The sequence below is a fragment of the Mauremys reevesii genome, linkage group 1 (genome assembly GCF_016161935.1).
Source record: "Mauremys reevesii isolate NIE-2019 linkage group 1, ASM1616193v1, whole genome shotgun sequence".
Taxonomy (NCBI): Eukaryota; Metazoa; Chordata; order Testudines; family Geoemydidae; genus Mauremys; species Mauremys reevesii.
This window is the reverse complement of record NC_052623.1, coordinates 279,866,273-279,888,342: the sequence shown is the minus strand read 5'-3', so window position 1 is coordinate 279,888,342 and position 22,070 is coordinate 279,866,273. Positions and strand designations below refer to the sequence as shown.

Here is a 22,070-nt window from a genome sequence, read left to right as displayed (position 1 = left end):
CCTAATGGGTGACTAAGCAGACAATAGGATGGGCCATGTTCACCAGTGCCTCGGTCCCTGCTCTGCACTCACGGCATCACCCAGTGACGGACTGGCCTCCAGCTCCAGCTGCCACTCATCGCATCCAGGCAGCGCTCCGCCCTGCCCTCTCCCTCTGCCGCAGCTCTGACCGCCTTCCCCCGCCCCTCCAGCTGCCTCGCCAGCCCCGCCCGCCTCTGAGCTCCCTCCCGCCCCCGTCTCTTTCTCCCGCGCGCGCTCCACTCCCCCGCCCCGGGCAGGTGGCGCCTGCGCAGTGCGGCGGGGAGGCGGCGGCGCGCGGGGGGCCGTGCGGGCGCAGGAATGTGCGTTACGGTTAAATAGTGGGCGCAGGAGCGGCCGCCGCGGCGCTCGGAGCCGGGCAGCGCAGGGAGGAGGCGGCGGCGGGGCTGGGGAGCCGCTGGGCAGGGGACGGGCGGGCTCCATGGCGCGGCGCGGCTCCCTGGGCGGCAGCGCCTCGCTCCTGTGAGAGACGCTTCCCCGCCGGGACCGAGCGGAGCTTGGCCGCGGCCGGTGCCGGGCGGAGCGGGGCCACGTCTGCCGGGCGCGCCGGGGCTTGGGGCGGAGGCCGGCGGCCGGGCACCTCCGCCTCTATGATGAAGCTGAAGCCGAACCAGACGCGGACCTACGACCGGGAGGGCTACAAGAAGCGGGCGGCGTGTTTGTGCTTCCGCAGCGAGCGGGAGGACGAGGTGAGCGCGCCGGGGCAGCGGCGGGGGAGGGGGGCAGGGCCGTGAGCTGGGCGCTGGGGCGGCGGGGGGGGAGATGGGTCCCCGCGCCGGAGCCAGGCTGGGGGGGGGCAGCTCCCATCGCCTGTCCCCGCCGGTCCCTTTGTGCCGCGCGGGGTGTGGGGGGAAGGGGCTGTTCCGGAGCGAGTCCCGCTCTCTTTCCCCTTCCCTCGCCCCAGGGCAGGGTAGCGGCAGCCGCATGGCTGGGTGCGAGACGCCCTCGCTCCCAGGCTGCGTGGCGCTTGCCTAAGGCCCGATCGGATCGCTCTGCGGGCCAGGGCGCCGGTCCTACCGCTGCGCTTCGCCACGGCGAGCACGGGGCGCCGGGGGCGGGCGGGCAGCTCCGGGTTTCAGACAGAAAATGTCACGGTGACTCCGTGAAGGAGGAGGAAAGTTGCGGGGGTCTCAGACGTCTCGGCTTTTGTACGGCGAATCGGAGCTAAAAGCCGTCTGTTGAGAGCCCTGGTTCCGCGCATGTGGCGAAAGCGGCATCCTCTCGGCATGACCTGTGCGCATCGCCCTGCCGGGCGTCTGGTGGTTCCGCTGACGCTCCCGTGGGGCTCCGTCAGTCGAACAGAGAGATGTCTCTTTGGGAGTATAACGTCGCGAAACATCACTTCGATTACTTTCTTTCTTGTGTTTCAACTTCATTATTGCGGGGGACTGAGAGATTTGGGACTGTCACCATTTTATAATCAACAAACCCAGCGTGTAAAGCGGAGTGCTGACAGATAGGCGGCACCAGCTCTGATTTGTGGCCAGAATCGTTATAGTGGGCGAAAACGGTGTCTCTGAATCTATTGTCTTTTTAGTTTGTAGGGTATTTAGAATTATGATTTGACTGTACAGCAGTCTTGGTGCTGACGTTAACCGGAACATGATTAACTTCTTAAATGCTGACTTTCTCTTAATTAAGTGTATATTCATGATTTGCATTTTTACCAAATATTTAGTAAAGCAACTTGTAATTTAACAGATTATACTGCATATATTTGAAGATGAGGTATACTTGGTATGTGATGACAGTGTTAGGATGAACTTGGGATAATTCTGATTGTGCCCTACTAGTGAATTTGCATAGTTGTCTTGGATTTTACTTTTAATCGAGTGAAATTTGAGTAGCCTTTAGCACAGTTTTGTGGAGACTGAACACTTCACAGTTTAAAAATATTGTATAGACATTTTCTACATTGCATTGAATTTTAGAGGAAAGTTGAAATGGTGAATATAGATGTTAGCGGGGTCTTATATTGCAGCAAATATAGGAGGTAACAAAGTTCTGTACCCTTAATCAAGGTCAATTGCACAGGCAGTCATTTAAGAACTTTTTTGATGGTTGCATTGCACAATGTAATTAGACATTATCTGTGATTTGGAAACAAATGCTAGAAACTTGAGTTAATAATGTTCTTAAGTTTCATTACCATTTTAGTTATTTATCTACCAGAAATTATAAGACTTGAGTTTTCCCCCCTCATCTGCATATGGGAAGAAGTATTTTTTTCTAAAGATACCATCTTTCAGGTTTCATGTTGCATATTCTAGGAATCTTAGTGTGAGACAGAAGAAGCCCCCTATCAGAGCATTGACCCTTGAGGTCTGCAATAGCTGGGGAGACTATCCTAACTTCTGGACATTGCACTCAATTCCTCCTTTACCATGGTCTGCAAAGGAGCAACCTGCAAGAGACTATGCCCTGGTCTACACTGCAAACTTATCAGTATAACTGTGTTGCTCAAGGGTGTGAAAAATCCACACCCCTGAGCGATGCAGTTATACTAACCAAACTCCTGGTGTAGATAGTGCTAGTGCTTTCTCTGGTCGGTGGCATCTTCACTAAGGGTATGTCTAGTGATTAAACAATCCCCAATACATCAAACACATCTTGTCTAGACATGATAAATCAATTTCCGAATCGATGCCTGTACTCCACCTCAGCAGGAGGAGTAAGCGGCATCGAAGAGAGACACGGTGTTCGATTCGCTGCCATGAGGATGGCCAGGTAAGTCAAACTAAGATACTACTACTTCAGCGCCCCCCCGTGTAGCCCAGGCCTAAGTGCCACAGTGGTGTTGTAGGTAGACAAGCCCCATGTCTCTTCAGCTATTGCACCACCTTTTCTTTGGACCCCAGCAGTACCTCAGGTGTTCTGGCACACTTCAATGCTTTTGCATTGGTTTTTCTCAAATTTGAGTGCCTATCTCAATACTCAAGAACTACTGGTTTTTGCTTTTCTTGGTGCTCAAACACCTGTTTTGTGCAGCACTTCAACACTGTTACAGCTTTCTTGTCTCATTCAATCAGCTGATGTCTACACTGCAATTAAACACCTCCAGCTGGCTCACATGTCCTGTTTTTTTACACCCCAGAGCAACAAAAGTTTTGCTAACATAAGTGCAGGTGTAGACATGGCCTTAATTTAGGTGTTCAGAAATATACTGTTTCTTTACATTCACCTACTCCTTTCCAGATGACTTCCTTGAACAGCTAGTCACTTGTTGAATTAACTCAAGTCACATGAGCTATATCATTATGTAACCTCAACAGAAGGTATGAAAAAGTAGTAACTTGAAATTAAGAATTTCAATTTCATAACAAACCTCTTGTTAGGCTCCTGGTGTATGTTCATCACTTGTTCATATTACTTAGCCTAGTACTTTCAGCAGCACCTGTGGTGTACTCTCTAGTATAGCCTCCCCAGTTTTTTGATTGAGATGGGGCTTGCCAGGTCCTGCAGTAAATTCTAAACACTTGGCTGCTGTAATAAGAATTCATCCATTTCTGCATTTAGCATGCATTAACCTCTTTTTGGTACTGTCCAAGACACCCTGAGTGTACACTTCTTAAATGTGATGCAGTGAGATTGTAAATGAAATCTGTTATGTACCATAGTCATGGCTGGCAAACTCCCAAAACCAGAAGTGTCTAAAAAGATGCACAGGTTATCTATTTTGACTTAATTATGTTGAATGTAATATTACATGGGCAACAACAGTGCTTTAAAGAAGCATCATAATAAAAGCATTTACTCTATAGCATAATATAAAAGTTCCAAGAAGCAAATGGTATGTACATGTAGTGAATGTTTGCCTCCTTTTGTATTGTAGCTCCTTGGTTCTTATTGATCTAGGCATATTTTTTTGTGTGGGGAATTAATAAAATAGAAGGATCTCCTGCCTGATTTTGCCACTGAGTTGTTTCAAACAATGTCTCCCTATTAGTAGGATCACTTTTTCTTATGTATGGGCCTGGATTGAATGAGCTTTCCAGATGATTACCTTTTGATGTAAAAAGCTGTCTGGCTCCTGTCCATTTGAGAGACCAGTTCTGTTCATGTTGCATACCTACAGACTTCAGTCATTTAGGCTATATCTGCACTAGGAAAAAAGGTGTAGTTTTAACATGCTAGCTGATTGAATTAGTATTTACCTCAGCTGTGTTTAAAAACCACAAATGTCTTCTGTACACTAAGATTTTAACATTTAGCTAATACATGTTTAGAATGTTTTCTAGGCAAAAGAAAACAATGGCCACATACCCTGTCTTGATTATGGGGGAGAGTTTTTAAAAATTAGCTGATCTGACATTAAGGTGTCATATGCAGTGTTGCGTCCGTGTTGGTCTCAGGATATTAGCAACACAAGGTCCAGTAAAAGATACTTCCTCACCCACCTTGTTTCATCAAGATGTCATGTTTGTTCACTGTTTTTTAAAAATTAATATCTTATTATTTTTAAAAAGCACCATTTCCCCCCATAAATACAAGTCCTAACTGAGTATCTGAAACATGCTTTAGGCACTGTATAATGCCTAAATTTGGGGGCACAGGGCTTTTGACTGGAACATATTCCTCTCACTTAACTGTCAGAGTAGAATTTGTTCACAGGTATATTGCAAAGGTTTTGTTCAGTGTAGTTTTCTGTTAGTGCTGGCTTGAGAGAGGATGGTCTTGGTTTTGTAGTGTTCTATAATGTTGATATTTGGCTAGTTTGACCTGTTAGGTATTGGTTTCTTTGGACCTAAAGAATTTTTGAGCCATTATCTAAATTTTAAATACTAACAAATCAAATACCTAGAAGCAGAATCTCTCCTCTGCAAAGATGTCGTGTGCTTTTCTAGGTATCTTAATGCCAAGACAGGTCAGTGATATTTAATTGGTCCTCCTTACCACTGAATGATTCTCAAAGGTATGAACTTTGTCCTACTTTGGCAAATGGACTACTGACATGCTGATCCTTAAACCACACTTTCCCCACTAACTACAAGTAGCGGTAAGCACAACACCAAGAGAAAAATGGCTCTTGCAAGGAGCCCAAAGTGATTGAGATACTGAAGTTTTACTAGTAAAAACCACATTCTGCTGCAATTTGGGCTCAGATTCAAGCTGAAGTGAGATCCCATTTGATATGGCTGTGGTGTGCATTTAAGGTGAGGGAGATGTTTGCATAGTGGGCCAAGTCTTTGTCATTTAATTACTGAAAATTGATTGAGAAAGAGTATAGGTCTGTCCAGCTTAACCATACAAAGACTGTCCTGTTCAAGCTCTTGGGTATTAACATATGTAAAGGGACTTGAGTTCAGGTCACCTGTAAGTAATGTTGGCTCACCCACCCTGTTATGGTCCTTTCAACACTACAATGAAAAAAATAATAATAACCAGGGAACCTGGTTACAACAGTTTGTACTCTGCATGGATTTAAGACTCTAATGAAATTGGGCAACTAGGGTACAGCTCAGGGTACAACTGTGGGACTGGTAGGCTTGTGATCACAGGTACAAAGATACTGAAAGTGATTAAATGGAAGGATATTTTTATTTAGTGAACAGTCATTTAACTTAAATGCTTTACAAATAATTGGGAATGTGTCTGTTAGTCAACACTCCTGAATCATCAGTTAAGGAGAAAGCAACTTCCCAATTTGAGACCTCCCAACAAAGTTAGGTTAAACTTCCATGTTTTGTTTCCAAGGGTGTGGGGTGTGTATAAAGGGAAAAAAGGGGAATGGGGTGCAACCAGAAGAGTTTGAGACCTTTCTGGCCTTCATACAACATAAGGCAAACTCCTCTTTTTTTTTTATTTTTTTAAGAGGTCACCTTTCAATGCAGCAGCTGCATGCTGATTACTCCACACTGTTTAATCTAACTTTAATACTGTATAAGATGCAGCTTTCCCTGAAAAATGGAGAGGATCAGTACTATCAGGTTGTGATCGAAGGTTTTATTAAGTAGCATTTCATATATATTGATGTCTTAGGGCAGTGGTTCTCAACCTTTTCAGACTACAGGACTCCTTTCAGGAGTCTGATTTGTTTTGCGTACCCCCAAGTTTTCACCTCACTTAAACTACTTGCTTACAAAATCAGACCTAGAAATACAAAAGCATCACAGCACATGATTACTGAAAAATTGCTTACTTTCTCATTTTCTCTGTATGAAATTTTAGCTTGTATTGACTTCACTAGTGCTTTTTTATGTAGCCTGTTGTAAAACTAGGCAAATATCTAGATGAGTTGATGTACCCCCTGGAAGACTACTGCGTACCCCCAGGGGTACATGTACCCTGGTTGAGAACCAGTCTTAGGGCTTGCCTATATGGGAACATTTACTGGCATAACTATACTGTTGTAATTATCAGTATAACTCCCCATATGGACAGTTATTGCAGAATAAGAGTACTTTTTTCCAGTTTAGTTTGTTGCAAAGTGGAAAAAGGCACTCTGGAGCAAATGTGTTGACATGAAGTTACTGATAACTTTAGCAATTGCATAGCTATGCCAATAGATTCCCAATATAGACTATTCCTGAGGCATCAATACATGTGAAATGCTACTTAAAGCTGCACAACCTGGTAGCATTGGTCCTCCCCAGTCTTTGGGAAAAGCTCCAGTTTTAAAGTTTTGTTGCAGTCTTCCTCAAACTTCAGTTTCTGGAGTCCAAGCTGAAATGGTAATATTATGGACCCATGGTAAGCTCAGTTACAGAAGAGAAACTGAGAAACTATTTTAGAATTACAGAAACTAGACAGTGATTCTTAGACAGATCAAGGAAATATGTAACAGTATCTTAACTTAACTAGAGAAGCAGGCTTAACAGAACTCTTTAGTCCAAAAGCCCATATATATCACTTCTTGAAAATATGATGAACCCTTTGAACAAAATCCCACCAGAAGCTGTAAAAGCATCTGCCATGATATGTAGTCAAGAACACAAGCTTTTCTATGCTCTGTGGTATGGGGTGTATGTGTATTACAGGTGTATTATAAGTGACTCTTACAGTTAAGGCTTCACTATGCTTCCCATTATAAACTTTAACCACACAGGCTGAAGTTTTCCATGATGGCTATCCATCTAGGATTTAGTTTATAAAAAAAATTCATCTGAAGTGGCTTCTTGGTTTTTGAGATTAGGGAAAAATGTTTGGCTCATATTAAACAAAACTTACTATTATTTTGTTGAGGGGCTCTAGCTTTGGAGCAGAAACTTGAAATTTGGCATAGGGGTTGCTTTGGTATCAAGGGCATGCCTTTTGCCAGCTCTGTGAAAAATTGACCAAGTTTGGTCAAGTTATGAGATACTCTGAATAGCTAGTTCAGTAGTAATTCTCCAAATATTCTGTCTACACTGAGTAGAGTTAGGCATTTGACAAGTCAGATATTGTCAAATATCAAAAATGGTAAAAATTTTCCTGTAGGCTTAGCCTTAGATACTTAGGCCTAATTCCAAAAACCAAGTTATTAACTGAGTTATTTTAACTCAGAAAAATGGGATAGTGAAATGTAGGTTGTTTTTTTCAGAACTTCCTTTTTTTAGCAATGTTAGGTTAGCACTTAAATGCTAAAGTTTTTCAAACTAAACAGTTACAAAAGATGTATGAAATTAAACAAATGCATAGCAACCATGAGACATTTTTAAATGCTGTTAGGATAGGTGGGTAGCCTGCCACATTTTCAAGCAGCTTAATGGCTATGCACCTATTCTCTTTTTGTTGGAGGAGGAAGTTTAATGACTGAACTCTTTTCCCTCCCCCCACTCCATTGAGTTAACTTCTGTATGTTTGTCTAGTCAGTTTAGATTGTAAGTTCTTCGGGGCAGGGACCATGTCCCTTTTTTAATGTGCTTTCTAAACTGCCATGTACAGTAGAATCTGAGTTACAAACACCTTGTTCATAACTCTGAAATGTTTGTAATTGTGAACAAAAAGTTGTGGTTCTTTCAAAAGTTTACAACTGAACATTGACTTAATAGAGCTTTGAAAGTTTGCTATGAAGAAAAATGTGGTATTTTCCCTTTATTTTTAGTAATTTACATTTACCACAGTACTGAACCGTATTTGCTTTTTTTGTCTCTTGCTGCTACCTGATTGTGTACTTCTGGTTCCAAATGCAGCATGTGGTTGACTGGTCAGTTTATAACCCTTATGTTCCTGACTGAGGTTCTACTGTGCATTGATGGCCTAGTATACAAATAAAGATAGTGTTCGTTGTAGAAGATTCTAGCCAATTAAGATGCTCAACTTTCTGTTAATTCATCTTGCTAGCAGATGGCACCATGATGCAACCAAAAAGGCAGGCTGCTCTCTACATCAGGACTTTCTTGCAGGAATATTTAATGTCTGATCATGTTCAAGTTGACCAGCTTGCTGTCCAAACTGCACATGCCATCCCTATAGAGCGATTGAGCATTCCCAGGGCTGCAGGGGCTGAGAAGGACCTCTAGTGCAATTGCTCTTTCTAGCTGTTGTGGGTCACTCTGGCATTAAACACTGTAACCGAGAGAAGGAAACTCTCTCCTGTCTTTCAACAGTCCTCCTGACATGCAGTCAGTGAGGAGGAAGTGACAGCAGGTTGAGGAAACAGGGTGGATAGAAATGTGTATGTGGGAAATTGTGGGGCAAGAGCTGCCCAGGAGGAGAGGTGTGAAGGAGGAGGATACTGATGGGTCTCTAATCACTAGGGCATTCCCCTAACCTGAAACTGAACAAATATTCTTGAGTCTAAACACTCCTTTGCTGTCTAGCAAATAGCACTTGAAGTGTCTCCATCCCCCTCTAGTGGCTAGACCACATAGAAAATAGCAGTCTTCTGCCAGTTATTCCATTAGCTCAAGTGGTAGAGGACTGTGCTGTGGATCTAAAGATCCCAACCCTGCTGATTCCACCATTTGGGGATGGGTAATATGGTTCTACAAGACTGGATTTTTTGTTAAACCTTTAAAAACTGTATCCAAGGAATTTGAGTGGTAAGGTTCCAAAGGCAAGCACTCAAAAGTTAGGATAAGCCAGAATTCAGGTACAAGAATATGCACAAGTCAACTTTGATTTTGGCATTTTCTAACTTTGAGTGACTGACTTTGCAACCTTACAATTTTTAAAGTAGATTTTGATGTGTTATACATAGCTTTATTACATAACATGTTATTCCAGAACATGAGGTGTTAAATCTTAAGCATTTTATTATAAGCAAAGAGATCAAAAGAGCCCAAGAGAAACATACAATGTTTCCTTCAGTTACTAAAGACTAGTAAACTTTTACAGCTGTCTTGAGTTTCTTCCCAGAGTTTTTTAATCTCCTGCTTTTCTAATAGTGCTTTCTATATAAAAAAGCCCCATGATGCCACATGTTCTGCCACACAGCTGGGTTAGGCAGCTTCCAATTGCTTCTTCTAACCAGGAGATTGCTAGCAGCTTCTCTTCCTCCTTAAATGCAGGGTACAGCTAATTCTGTAATTCAGATAAGGGGTAAAAATTTGCTCAGTAAGATCTGTTGGGAGACCAGCTTTTGCCTCCCTGCTTCAGTTGAGCTGCAGCCACACTGGCTCACTTAGCTTCTGTGGCAGGTGGAAGAGATTAACTTTCGCTCAGCTTCTGGGAGAAGTTAAATTTAGAGGTGGGTGTAGCTAGCTAACCTATCCAAATCACCTTCATTTCACATAAGAGAGAATCCCCAAAGAAGAGGGGACTGGTCATCAAAGGCAAAACCTCCCCAGGCTTTTGGGGAAGGGGACAAAATTTGGGTCAGGGATCCCAAATAAGCGATAGTGTGGCAAGAAATCTAATTCCTTGCTATGCAATTTGAGAGCCTTCCTTATTAGACAAGAAAAATTCCTCAAGCTATGATCATGTCAAATAAGTGTTGCACTGTTTTCTGAACTAGTGAGATTTTGATGTAGAACTCCAGGAACAGTCATAGGCTATGTGTTAGTTTTGCTTTCTTGCTTGCATTCATCTCAACATTTGTAGTTGACAGCTCCATTGTTTACCTAAAACAGTAATGGTAATAATTGTGTAGCGAGAAGTCCTTGGCTAGCTTTTCACAGGTTGTGCCAGGTTATCCAAACCTGGAATTTGATTTGCTAAAGAGCAGAGCAGTGGGGGAATGGGTTCTTGGCAGCTTGTGCTGCTGGGTTCATGAGCTGCTGTATTCTGAACAGTTGGAGCTTTTCAGTGCTTTCATTCTTAAGTCACAAATGCGTGGATCACTGTGGCCAAATCTATCTGATAGGGTGGGATGCATCTTCTAGCCAGCTATAGATGGCAGGTGTCTTCATTAGCTGTAGTTAGTCTGATATCTAGAACTAGTGAGGTGTTGAGTCCAAAATTGTATGTTGCCTTAATTGGAGGAAGCAAACTCTCTAGGGAGATTGTATATGTGGTGAGTTCTCCAAAGCACTTCCTTCTCCCCATCAGCATAACCTGTTATCTCCCACTTCCTTTTCAGCCAGTTATTTATCCTGGTGCAGATAATACTCTGCTGGGAGATGGTGCTTTTTTTATATTAGTAAGAGCTAGGTGCCAGTGAATTGTTGACACATCCCATAGGGTCTCAAATGTCCCAGTGGCTTCATGTTTAATAGGATAAGGGGGAGTATTTTGTGTTGTGGAACTTCACAGGTTAGGTTCCTAGGTGTGGTATAGTTCATCTTAGTGATCCTCTGGGTTCAGAGTATGAAGAGTTGCAGATTTTTGTGCTCATTCATTCAATACTGCTACATCTCTGAGGAAGGACAGATGTATTTGGTGACTGACTGTATCAAATGAGAAATTCAGCCATATGTCTGCCCATTGAAAGATCAAGTCATCCATCGGCACAATAAATACAGTTTGTCCTGTGTCCTGTCTGAAACCTAATTGTCAATATTCTGGGTCCTTTTTGGTTAAATTAGAAGTGACTTTGTTAGCACCTCTGTTGGCTTGCTCACAAATGTGGTCACTGAGTAGCATGTGATAATTTCTTAAGTGTTGTTCCTCCTTTGAAGGGGAAAGTCTAATTGAACCAGGCAAAGAAGGTGCTAATTACTTCTGGGAGGGGGTCCCAGATATTCCTGAACGTTCCACTAGACATGAAGAGTATGGATCAGAGTAAGCTTGCAGGATTTCCTCTTCCACGAATGGATCAAATTCTTGGATGGAGATACTCTTATCGCTTCTCAGCTCTCTGAGCTAAGAGGTAAATGTTGCAAAATTAGAGTGAACTGAATGAGATCTGTGCCTTAAGATTTTTTCTTGGGGGTGTTAATATTTTTTGATAGTCTAGTTAATATTGCCTCACATTTCAACTCTAAGGAGTGTAATCTTGTTTAGTGCACTTCCTATTCAGAGGAAAACTTCCCAGGACAGATGAGAGTGGGAGGAGAGGTGGTGAGCCAGACAAAAGCTTCAGAGTGAGTACTGCTGACTTGTAACCAATGACCTTCACACTTGTGGGTTTCCTTACTGTACCTATCATTATGAAGTCTATCTGGTCATCTTAACATGCATTTGCCTATTTCTCAAAGGGTACGTTCACTCTATAAACAATCCATCATACAAACACAGCTTTGTGGTAACTGTTGCTCAGGTCAATGGTAAAATTTTATGTAGTTGCGTTAAAAATGCATGGCTTTATGCTAAGCTTCTAGTCAGGGCAAGCATTCTGATTTATCCCCTACTAGTAAAACTGGAATTTGTTTTCAGTCCTTAACTAAACAATAAATGCTGATTTAAAACCATTCCAGTAAGCTCTGAATGATTTAATGTAATAGTCATCACTATTACTGATTGCTTCACGTAACTCCAGTGAACACTAGTTTGATCAGCATGAAGTTGTGTGTAATGTTCATGTTATGTGGAATGTCAGCTGTGCTTAGCATTTAATCATCTTGTAAGGTTTTAAAGTTGCTCTTTGAGGATTGTTTAAGTGGATCCCTACTCAAGCAAATATACATGCCATCAGGTTACAAGTGCTGAACTTTCTCTGTAGCACCTCTTATGTATGCACCCTCCCTATATACCCATACTAAAGGATATAAGGGGAATCAGCCTTAATTCATAAACATTGAGGAGAATCTTGGCAATGACAATTGCTTAACTCTGTTTTTGTCTAGGAAACTACTCTGGGCTTTCAGGTTAAGGTAGTCTTAGTAAGTAAGGTCTTCTCTGTTTGGGGCCTCATTTGGCAGTTTTATTTAGTCTTTATGATTGCCCACTTATTGTGGGTCTGCTTTCTTGTTTGGGGGATGGTGGAGACCATCTTCAAGCTATGCCCCCCTGCATTATCATATGCTCATCACAGATGAATACTCTTGGTGTTTGCTCTGCCTTGGAAAAATACAATTCCAAATTCTACTCCATGTGTCTGAGCTTCTCCAAATCCATATGTGGAGCATGAGCATAGTGCTTAAGAACAGTTTGTGGGAAGTGGCAATTTGTGGGAAGTAGGCCCTATTGCCTACATGTAAGGCACTGAACTGGAACAGACCTTGATGTTGGGTCCAACATCAGCAGACAAACACTCTACAGCCAGAGAAGCCTTGATGTCAGGTGTCTCAAGGTCCTGTAAAGCAAGTTCCAGTGCATAAGAATATTCTAGAGAATTCCCAGATACGACTTTCCCATTCCCCAAATTTTCTGTTAATGGTGTTAGTGCTCAATGGCAGCATTTATCTCTTCTGTGTCAGCATTGATGTAAAGTCTTCACAGCAAATTTGGGGTGCCTTCAAGTGATGCTGTTCTGACACCATTATTCTTTGGAACCAAGGGAGAAGAGGTAAAAAGTCTTGAATCTTGTGATTTTCCCCTCCCCCCCAACATAGTAACTGCTTCACCACTGTAAGCTTGGTGTTGGGGAGGAAGGGGGTTGAGGGACTCATTTAGTAACAGAAATATGATGCTTTGCTTTTGGATATAATCTTGATAGGCAGTTTTCACTGTTGGATGCTTCTACACCATCAGATCTGGTGATTCAAATTGTTGTCTGGCATCTGTGGGGATGGCCTTTTTATTGCCTTTCCATATGGCAGTTTCTTCCTCTGCTGTCCTCAAGAGAGGGCACTCTTATTTGCCCTTTCCATACATCATCCATTTAGTTCACAAAGATCAGATTGAAGGACCCAGAGGATTAGTCAACCTCACCCTTAATTGTGAAGGTGTCTGATGTTCATTCCAGGATCTCTCAATACTGTACACCTGTATTTGGGTAAACAGATGTGCCATTTACAGGATTTGTTAACCCTTGGATTCCAAAATGGAGATACTATGAGCTCTTTGACCTGATTGGGCAATACAGGCTAAGCAGTTTGGGGTCCAGAAAAGCAAAAGATTCCCCAGTGCCCCAAAAGGATTGCCTCCAGTTAGATCTTTATTTGAGCTTCCATAAGGACTTGTTCATCTCAAGTGTCCTTTATAAAGGTTGTCCATTCTCTAAATAACTAGTAGCTGCATTTAGAAGGGCTGTTGCCATCTTCAGTTTCTGAGGGTTGTCCCCAAACTTAGTCTTTCCCTCTGATTTCAAGTTTCCATGAACTCTTAGAGGTGACTTGCTGAACTTTTGGAATTATCTGTGTAATGACAAAGATCTCTGGCTTTTCAGCATCCTTCAATTCAAGCAGTCTGAGAGACTTTCTTCAGCTAGATCCTGCATCCCAACCAGAAGTCTCAGAGTACAACAGACTAGTTGCTGACTAGTTTAGCAACTTGGAAAGAGTCTTCTGTAGAAGTCCGGAAAATGCTGTTAGAAAGCAGAAAACCTTCCATTAAATTTTACTTCATCTGGACAAGATAAAGGATAGGATTCTCTCCAGTTTTCCATTCATTCCCTTTATTCTGGACTGCCTACTTTGCTGCTGTTTGTTCTCTTCCTGAGCTTGAGAGTGCACCTGGCTTCAAATTTCTGTCTTCAGCCTCCCTGGTATAGGAATCTTTGATAATCTTTCCTTGTTACAGTGGTGAAACTTTCAAAAGGTATAGGTCTGTCATTTTTAGGAGTTGTCCCTGTCCTGGAACTTACTTGTAGTGCAAACCAAATCAGTGGCCCCACTCATTTGTGAATGTCTTTTTAATCCCTTTTTTGTCTTCATTTCTATTAGACTCTCCAAGCTGATGCATACTCCTTTTCCATTCTCCATGCTGATCCATCCATGTGTTCTATAAAGATAAGATGCTGCTCTGATCTCTCAAAGCTCTTAGCAAAGCCTCCTTATATTAATCTAACTCTACTGTATCTTTCTCCCAAGCACCACTTGAGACCAGGGGAGATTAAGCTGCAGTATTAAAGTATATAGAGGACATTTTGTAATGCATGATATTTCCAAAGTCTTAGATTTGTGGCACTTGATGTGAGCTGGCTTTCACCTAGACACTAAGTAGCGAAGACTGACTTCTTGCTTGAGAGACCAAGGATCCTAGTATCATTAGGTTGCTTGAGCACATTGACAAGCCCAGGAGGTAAAACTTGTCTAGCTTGGGCTGGTACTCTTTTTCTGGAAGCATCTATCTTGTGCTTAAAAAAGAGAAAAATTTGTTTGTGGCTCTTGGGGTTGCAAAATCTTAAATGCAAACAAAGGCATTCCTGATGGAATAGTGGTAAACTAACAGATTGTCTGCCTGAATCTACAGCCTGAAGATTCATATTGTGAATGGCTCCATCTCCATGTTAACTTTAGCATTAACTAATGAAAGCACAGAGGTACCTTGCTGTAGGAGCAGCTTGGTAATCTACCACTGCTCCTTTCCAGTTCCTACCCCATCTATTCTAAGGTAGCCTCAACAATTTCAGTAAGACTTACTCCTTGGAGAATTGTGTGCCACTGTGCAATGAAGAATTTGCAGAGAATTAATGTTCTGCACAGAATTTCATTTTTCCATGCAGAATTGGTTCTGCAGAGCTGCTGGCTACCACTAGAAGCTGCTGGACCCAGCAGAGCCTGGTTCTCCAGCTTGCAAATACAGGACACTGTCAGGGAGAGGGAGCTGGAGGGTTCTGGGCAGCTGTGGTTTACAGCATGTCCTGAAGGAAGGAGGTGGCTTTGTATTAGCTCAGGACCCAGCATCAGTCTGTTTCTCTCTTGCATGCTCTTGAGATCCCTGGGCTCTGGAGAGGAGGGAGTGTGGAGAGGAGGCCAGGGGATGCTTCACTGCTTAAGGTCTGGGGGGTGGGTGTCTGAGAGCACAGGGGCAGATTCTCTTCCCTCCCACACACACACATGTGCCCAGCTGGCACATGTGACCCACCCAGACTGAGGCACCCAACAAAAAGCATAACAGGAATTGGAACCAGGTTGTTGTAGGGTTTTTTAGTTCTTTACTCCTGGGGAATCTTTTTTGTTGTCTCTATTGTTAGATGTACTTGCCTACATTTGTTTTGGAATAAATTACCAAACTAATTGAAACTGATATATTATTGACAAATAAAATATGCAGCGTTTTAAAATAGCATGCAGAATTCCTCCTGAAGTAAATACTGTCCTTGCTAGGACAGCTATTTTAGTGTCTTTTAAAAACACTTTTCCCCAGAGAGGCAAAATAGCTACCTGGATTTATATTGATATGTTTACACAGCATTACCCCTTGTCATTAGCTTCTAGAGCAGATGCTTGAGTTGGAGAGCAGTTCCACAATCATTGTTCAGTGGGTCTTCTCAAACTCCTCCCTGGGTTAAAAACTACTTTGTAACCATCTAGTCTGGGAACCTAGCAGTTAATGCTCTTACATTTAATTACCATAACTGGTTTTTGTAGACTCCGTATGTATGTTCTGTATCTCCTTCCCCATAGTCTCTTACAATAGATTCTTGACTTAGGGTACATCTATACTACCTGCCGATCTGCGGGTAGTGTTTGATGTATTGGGAATCGATTTATCGCATCTTGTCTGGACACGATAAATCGATCCGCTAATCAGTGCCTGTACTCCACCTCTGCAGGAGGAGTAAGTGGAGTCAACGGGGGAGCCATGCCAGTCAACTCACTGCTGTGAGGACGGCCAGATAAGTCGAATTAAGATATTCGACTTCAGCTACGCTGTAGCTGAAGTTGTGTATCTGAGGCCTGGTCTACACTGGGGGGGGGGGGGGCGCGGTGGTTCGAAGTAAGGTACGCAAGTTCAGCTATGCAAATAGCGTAGCTGAACTCGAACTACCTACCCATCCTGACGGCGCGGGATCGAAGTCCGCAGCTCCCCCGTCGACTCCGCCACCACCATTCGCGGTGGTGGAGTTCCGAAGTCGACGGGAGCGCGTTCGGAGTTCGATATATTGCGTCTAGATGAGACGCGATATATCAAACTCCGAGAAGTCAATCGCTACCTGCCGACCCGGGCGGGTAGTATGGACGTACCTTTAGTTTGAACCCCCTCTGCTAGTGTAGCCCAGGCCTTAATAGGAAGAAGTGAGCGGTGTAGATCCATATAGGCAACTTCATGAGTCATAGTAAGTTAATTTATCTATTACCAATAGGTTTAGGTTTTAAACTGTGCTAACAAAAGTAGGTTGTAAAATGTGGGGTAATCCTGTGGTCAGTGTTCTGGCCTTCTATACAAGGAACTGGGTTCACTTCAGAGGCCCAGTGAATAGTGGGTTCCCTTCCCTGCTCTGAGAGAGTCCAACTTAGTTCTTCTATACCACTAATAACTGGACCATAGGAGTTACTACAGAGCATACTGCTGTGACAACTGTCTCCATAAATTAGGACTTTTGTCTTTGACAAAGTATTAATAGAAACCAGTTCTGCTGTCTAAAAATCACTTGAGTGATAGTGGGCGAATATGTTATCCAGTGGTGGTAATACTAGAATGTATGTGAAAATCAAACAAGCTTTCCCCTGTGAGTACAAAACGCCCCAAATTCCAGCCATAGGTTGTTACATTGTTCTGTTTAACTTTATTGGAATCGGATATAATCTGCATATTTTCTAGGGCAGATGTCAGCAACCTTTCAGAAGTGGTGTGCCGAGTCTTCATTTATTCATTCTAATTTAAGGATTCGTGTGCCAGTAATACTGTACCTTTTTAATGTTTTTAGAAGGTCTTTCTTTAAGTCTATATTATAGAACTAAACTCTTGTATGTAAAGTAAATAAGATTTCTTTTAAATGTTTCAGAAGCTTCATTTAAAATTAAATTAAAATGCAGAGCCCCTGGACCAGTGGCCAGGACCTGGGCCGTGTGAGTGCCACTGAAAATCAGCTTGTGTGATGTCTTTGGCACGCATGCCATAGGTTGCCTACCCCTGTTCTAGAGTATTATAATTAAGAACTCCTTGGTTTGATTTTACAGAACAAAAAAATAAATCTCTGTAAACCCCCCTACCCTCCCAGTAAGGCCAAATGTGATCATCCAAACATCTAGTATATCTAAACTGAGCAATATGTTCTAGTGAAAATTCAATCACTACATAACTTTGGTTTTTTGGACTTATTGGCTTCATTATCTGAGAATAGCTTGCTTATAGTACATGTCTGTATTCCTTTCCGTCTTTAAAAAGGAAAATATATTTTCTAAGGAGAAAAATGATTTACGTAAGATATCTTGTGCTAACTTGCAAGAAGCTTCATACTGAATTACTATAGATAGAATCTACTAGTCAGAGTGGAAATGGCCTCAAATATAGGTAATCTTACTAACTCCAGATGCTCTGTCCATCAGAGTTCCATTTTCATGTTCTTCCTTGCCATATTTCACTTTTATATAAAACTATCTTTTAACTTCAGTACATTCTTGGATAGATGGTAAAATATTTTAAATTGCAGTTGCTGGCTAATGGTGAGAACTGTACAATGCTAAAATTCTATTGCAGCAACAGTTATACAAGAAAGCTCCTTGGGGGAGAAGCCATCTTTGTCCTCTTTGTACAATGCCTAGCACAGTGGAGTCCCACTCTGATAATTTTATTAAAGGTCCGTTGTACCTATCTGCCCAATATGTCCTTTCCAACTTTAATGCAAAATAGTTAAACATGAAGACAAAACGCATTTTAAATTAGTATCTCCTAATTTACTAATAACGGATTAATACATTTTTCAAAATGTACAACTAACTTGTTTTTTCTTGCTTTTTATTTGTATTTCTCTAACCTGAACAACAAGTTATATTGAAGTTGCATCATTAAATCATGCAATGTCAATATTGTAAATATTGCAGGGAAATATCTAACTTAAATTTCATATTTTTGACAATTCTATCAGTCTAGACAGATGTCCCTCTAAATCAACTTGATATATTTTCATCGTACAACAGTCAGAAGAGTTCTCAACAATGTGATGCAAGAAAATGCCCTATTTAAACATGTTCAGGGGTTTGAGTATAGGACTGAGGATCTTGACTCTTAACCTTCATTGTCTCAAGGTTTTTAAAAAGTTGGTAGCTGCAGGATATTTCTGATTTACATTTTTGAAAGCTATAATCCATCTGGCATCGTGAACAAGTGCACTGTAGGAAAATGGCTAGTAGCCTTCAGACTCTCAAATCAGATTATTTTCAAATGACTGCTTAAATGCGTGTATTTTGACCTTTCAGGTGCTGTTAGTGAGTAGTAGCCGGTACCCAGATCAGTGGATTGTACCAGGTGGAGGAATGGAGCCAGAGGAGGAACCAGGAGGTGCTGCAGTCCGAGAGGTTTATGAAGAGGTAAACCTAGATTTAACAGTTCCACTCATATTCAGATAGGGATCTTAAAGGAAAAAGAGAAAGAAATCAGAACTTCAGTGACTTCTTTCACAACATAATTTCCCAAAATTCAAATGATCCACAAACTCCAAAGAATTTATAGCTTATCCTATTTCAGACTTAATTTGCATTAAAAATGAGATGAGTCATAAAATAAATGATCAGAATACGTTGCTATGGAAGTAGGTTATGATCAATATTTAGATTGAAACCTGGATTTTGCAGACATAGTAAGTTCTTAGAATGTGACATGCAAAGGGTAAAGGTGTGTGTGTGTCGGGGGAGTTCTAAAGAAGCCTGCAAGATTGGGGGGAGGGGGGGCGGAGGGGAACCCTTTCTGCTTATTTTTACCTTAATTTCAGATTTTTCTATCTTACCTGTAAGACTTTATGGACTACTGGAGGACTAGTGGGTCTCTTAAATCAAGTAATGAGACCTGAGTAGTTGGAAGGAAAGGGATTCTTAGTGTGTTCCTCAGTTTAAAATACTCTAACTCAAACTCCTGACAAAGTATTGAGACTGTTTGAATAGTTCACCTCTGCCTCTTCATTTGAGGGCTGAGTTTATTTTCTAATAGAAAAAAACTAATGTTCTGGCATCAAGTAATGTGTTCGTATACTTGTGTGAGAACGCCATATAAGCAGTAGCTTAGTACCTAAAATTTCTGTAAATGGTTCCGGCAGTGAATATTTCATCTACATGCACAGCTGCTAAAAGCATTGCACCATAAAATTTCTTCAAGATCATATACAGTAAATTAAACAGAATTTACAAGTGGTATGTGGTGAACACCAATAATGGTAATTCTTCAAGAAGAGACTTGATATTTCAATGGTAAAAATAGTGCTTCTGGCCATTATCCATCAATAAAGCAAGACAGGAACAACCCACATTTTTCTTCAAGAGCCAACTTTAGAGGTCTTAAGTTTTGATGAACAAACAGTTCCTTTCAGTAGCTTGACACTTACAGCAAATGAGGATTTTCTTTTAAGTAAACTGCTAATCAAGTTTTAAATATTGTGCTTGAGCAAACTAGTTAAAAATATTATCTAAACACAGTTACAGGCTTCATCTGTTTCTCTTAAGGCTTGGCTACACTTGAGAGTTACAGCGCTGGTCGTGCAGCTGTGTAGGAACAGCGCTGGTGTGTGGCCACACTCACAGCTACCAGCGCTGCAGTGTGGCCACATTTGCAGCGCTTTTGGGAGTGATGCATTATGGGCAGCTATCCCAGTGTTCAAGTCGCAGCAACGTGCTTTTCAAAAGAGGGGGGTGGGGTGTAGTGTGTAGTGTGACAGGGAGCGGGGGGGAGAGAGAGAGAGTGGATTTTTGGAGCCGACACTGTGTATTAGCTCCCTGCCTTGAAAATCAGAATTTTCCAAACCCCTTACTCTTAATTGCAAACAGCCTGCAGACCAGATAAGAAGCATGGACTTTCTCCCCCCCCCTTCACTCATCAAACAAACACTCAACCCCTGTGAATGAGGTAGGCAGGGGGTTATCTCATTTGATTGTTCACAGTCACTTACAGATTGATCGCAGCAAACAGGAGCTGTGTTTGTTTAGATAAGCAGATCTGGAGCTCCGAGTTCACAACAAAACAAAGAGAGGCTGCATAACAAAACAAAGAGTAATTTAGTTAAAAGCATTCTGGGATATCTCCTAATACCCTGGAGGCCAATAACAGCGCTGGTGTGTGGCCACACTTGATGAGCAGCGCTGCATCACCAGCGCTGCACTCGTTATACCCCAAGCAGACCAGGTGTACAGCCAGTGCTGCAGCCAGGGAGTTGCAGTGCTGGATGTGCCTTGCAGGTGTGGACAGTTACTAATTGCAGCGCTGGAAAGCCTCCACCAGCGCTGAAACTCTCAAGTGTAGCCAAGCCCTTAGTCTGCAGAAATACTTCAAGAATATCATATCTAATTTGTGATAGCTACTTCACAACTAGATTTGCTTTGCTAATTTCCAGCTTAAAATAAAGTACATCAATGATCAACTGCAGTAAAGTGAAATGTATATAATTAAACTTAAAGTGAAAGTGTCAGATTAACTAATCTCATGACTGGAATATTGGTATAGAGGGTTATAGCTTCAGGAAGGACAGTCAGGTTAAAAAAGTATTGCATTGTACATCAAGAATATATGCATTTTTTTTGACTTCCAGAAGGTGGTGACCAGTGAAGGCCCTAGTTGAAAATAAAAGGGGAAAATACAGGGATGCTATCCTGGTAAGGGATTTCTATAGATCTTCAAATCAGGAGGAAATGGAGTTATTTCTACAACAACAAAAAATCCAAAACACACAGTAACATACCTCACTGAGGACAACGGGGCCGTTCACAATTCCAAACTTTTGTTCTGAGCTCTCTGTAGACTCTCCAAAACATCTCTCCATTGGTTAAACTAGTTAGTTGGAAAAAGCATAAAAGCTATGGTAACTAGCTTTATTTTAAATAAAAGCTGAGATTCTAGAGAACAGGACAGCAGTTTGAGAGGTACTGGTCGCTGTATTGCTGCATATTGACATGAGCCTAATCCTTGCTGCATGTGTCTCTCTAACAGAAGTAGTAGACACTAGCTGGTTTTTAGCAAGCTTTCTGCCTAGGTGTGAAAGACTGCAGTTTGCACTGGCATTCTTTCAGCCTTTTATTTAAAATCATAAAAGCCACAGATTTAAAATATTTAGGTATTGCAAGCAAATATTTAATCTGAGCTTCAATTAAATTAATATGCCTTTTAAATCATACTCTTATTCCAGGTTTAATTATTGCTGTTTTTTATAATGTAAAACAAGCCTTAAAGGATGGCTTCATCCTCTGACAAACACAAGTAACAATTTAAGATCCCTTGACACCTTGAGTTCTCTATTGTAGTTTGCATTTAGAGGAAAGAAACTTTGTATATCCCTTGTACAGATACCCATATAATGAGGCATCTGAGTATACTTAAAACGGAATGCAAAACATCTTAAACAGCACTTAAAAAATATGGGTTAAGGAAGAGGCCTTGGCAAGCCACTCCCTTAATTAAGGGTTTCACTTTATTAATCAGGGGTTTCATTCTTTAAGTATGGAGGATGGAAATAAAACAGGCTGTGATTGCAAAAGGGAAGAGTCTCCAAAAGTAGTGAAGGATTGGCCAGCTGAAAGGACCAGGCCCTGTCTCTCAGCAAACTTTAAATAAGAGTGCCTGAAACAAAGTGAGTCTTGGCGTTGTAGAAAATTGAATATAAGGGTATATTCTCTGCAAACATAACCTTCTGCAACAGCTACATTTCACTGGTGCTATGAAATTTAATGTATTGGTAGTCCCATGTCTGAGAGAACTTTCATAGAGGATTAATTTAGACTAGGAAACTCATTCCAGTAGTTCTTTAAATACATGGAAAATAA

At 41.8% G+C, this 22,070-nt stretch overlaps 1 protein-coding gene across 3 annotated transcripts in view; it reads left to right on the top strand.

Moving 5' to 3' along the window:
- The first annotated feature begins 404 nt into the window (after positions 1–404).
- NUDT4 (nudix hydrolase 4) overlaps positions 405–22,070 on the top strand; it is a 56,156-nt gene continuing 34,490 nt past the window's right edge. Inside the window, exons 1-3 of one of the 3 annotated variants that reach the window (XM_039496597.1) lie at positions 405–728; positions 11,344–11,423; positions 18,528–18,638. In XM_039496597.1, coding sequence (XP_039352531.1) covers positions 18,585–18,638 — 54 coding nt within the window. In that variant the 5' untranslated portion in view covers positions 405–728; positions 11,344–11,423; positions 18,528–18,584. The remainder of the gene's footprint in view (positions 729–11,343; positions 11,424–18,527; positions 18,639–22,070) is intronic. The other 2 variants (XM_039496583.1, XM_039496592.1) reach the window with 2 other exon arrangements.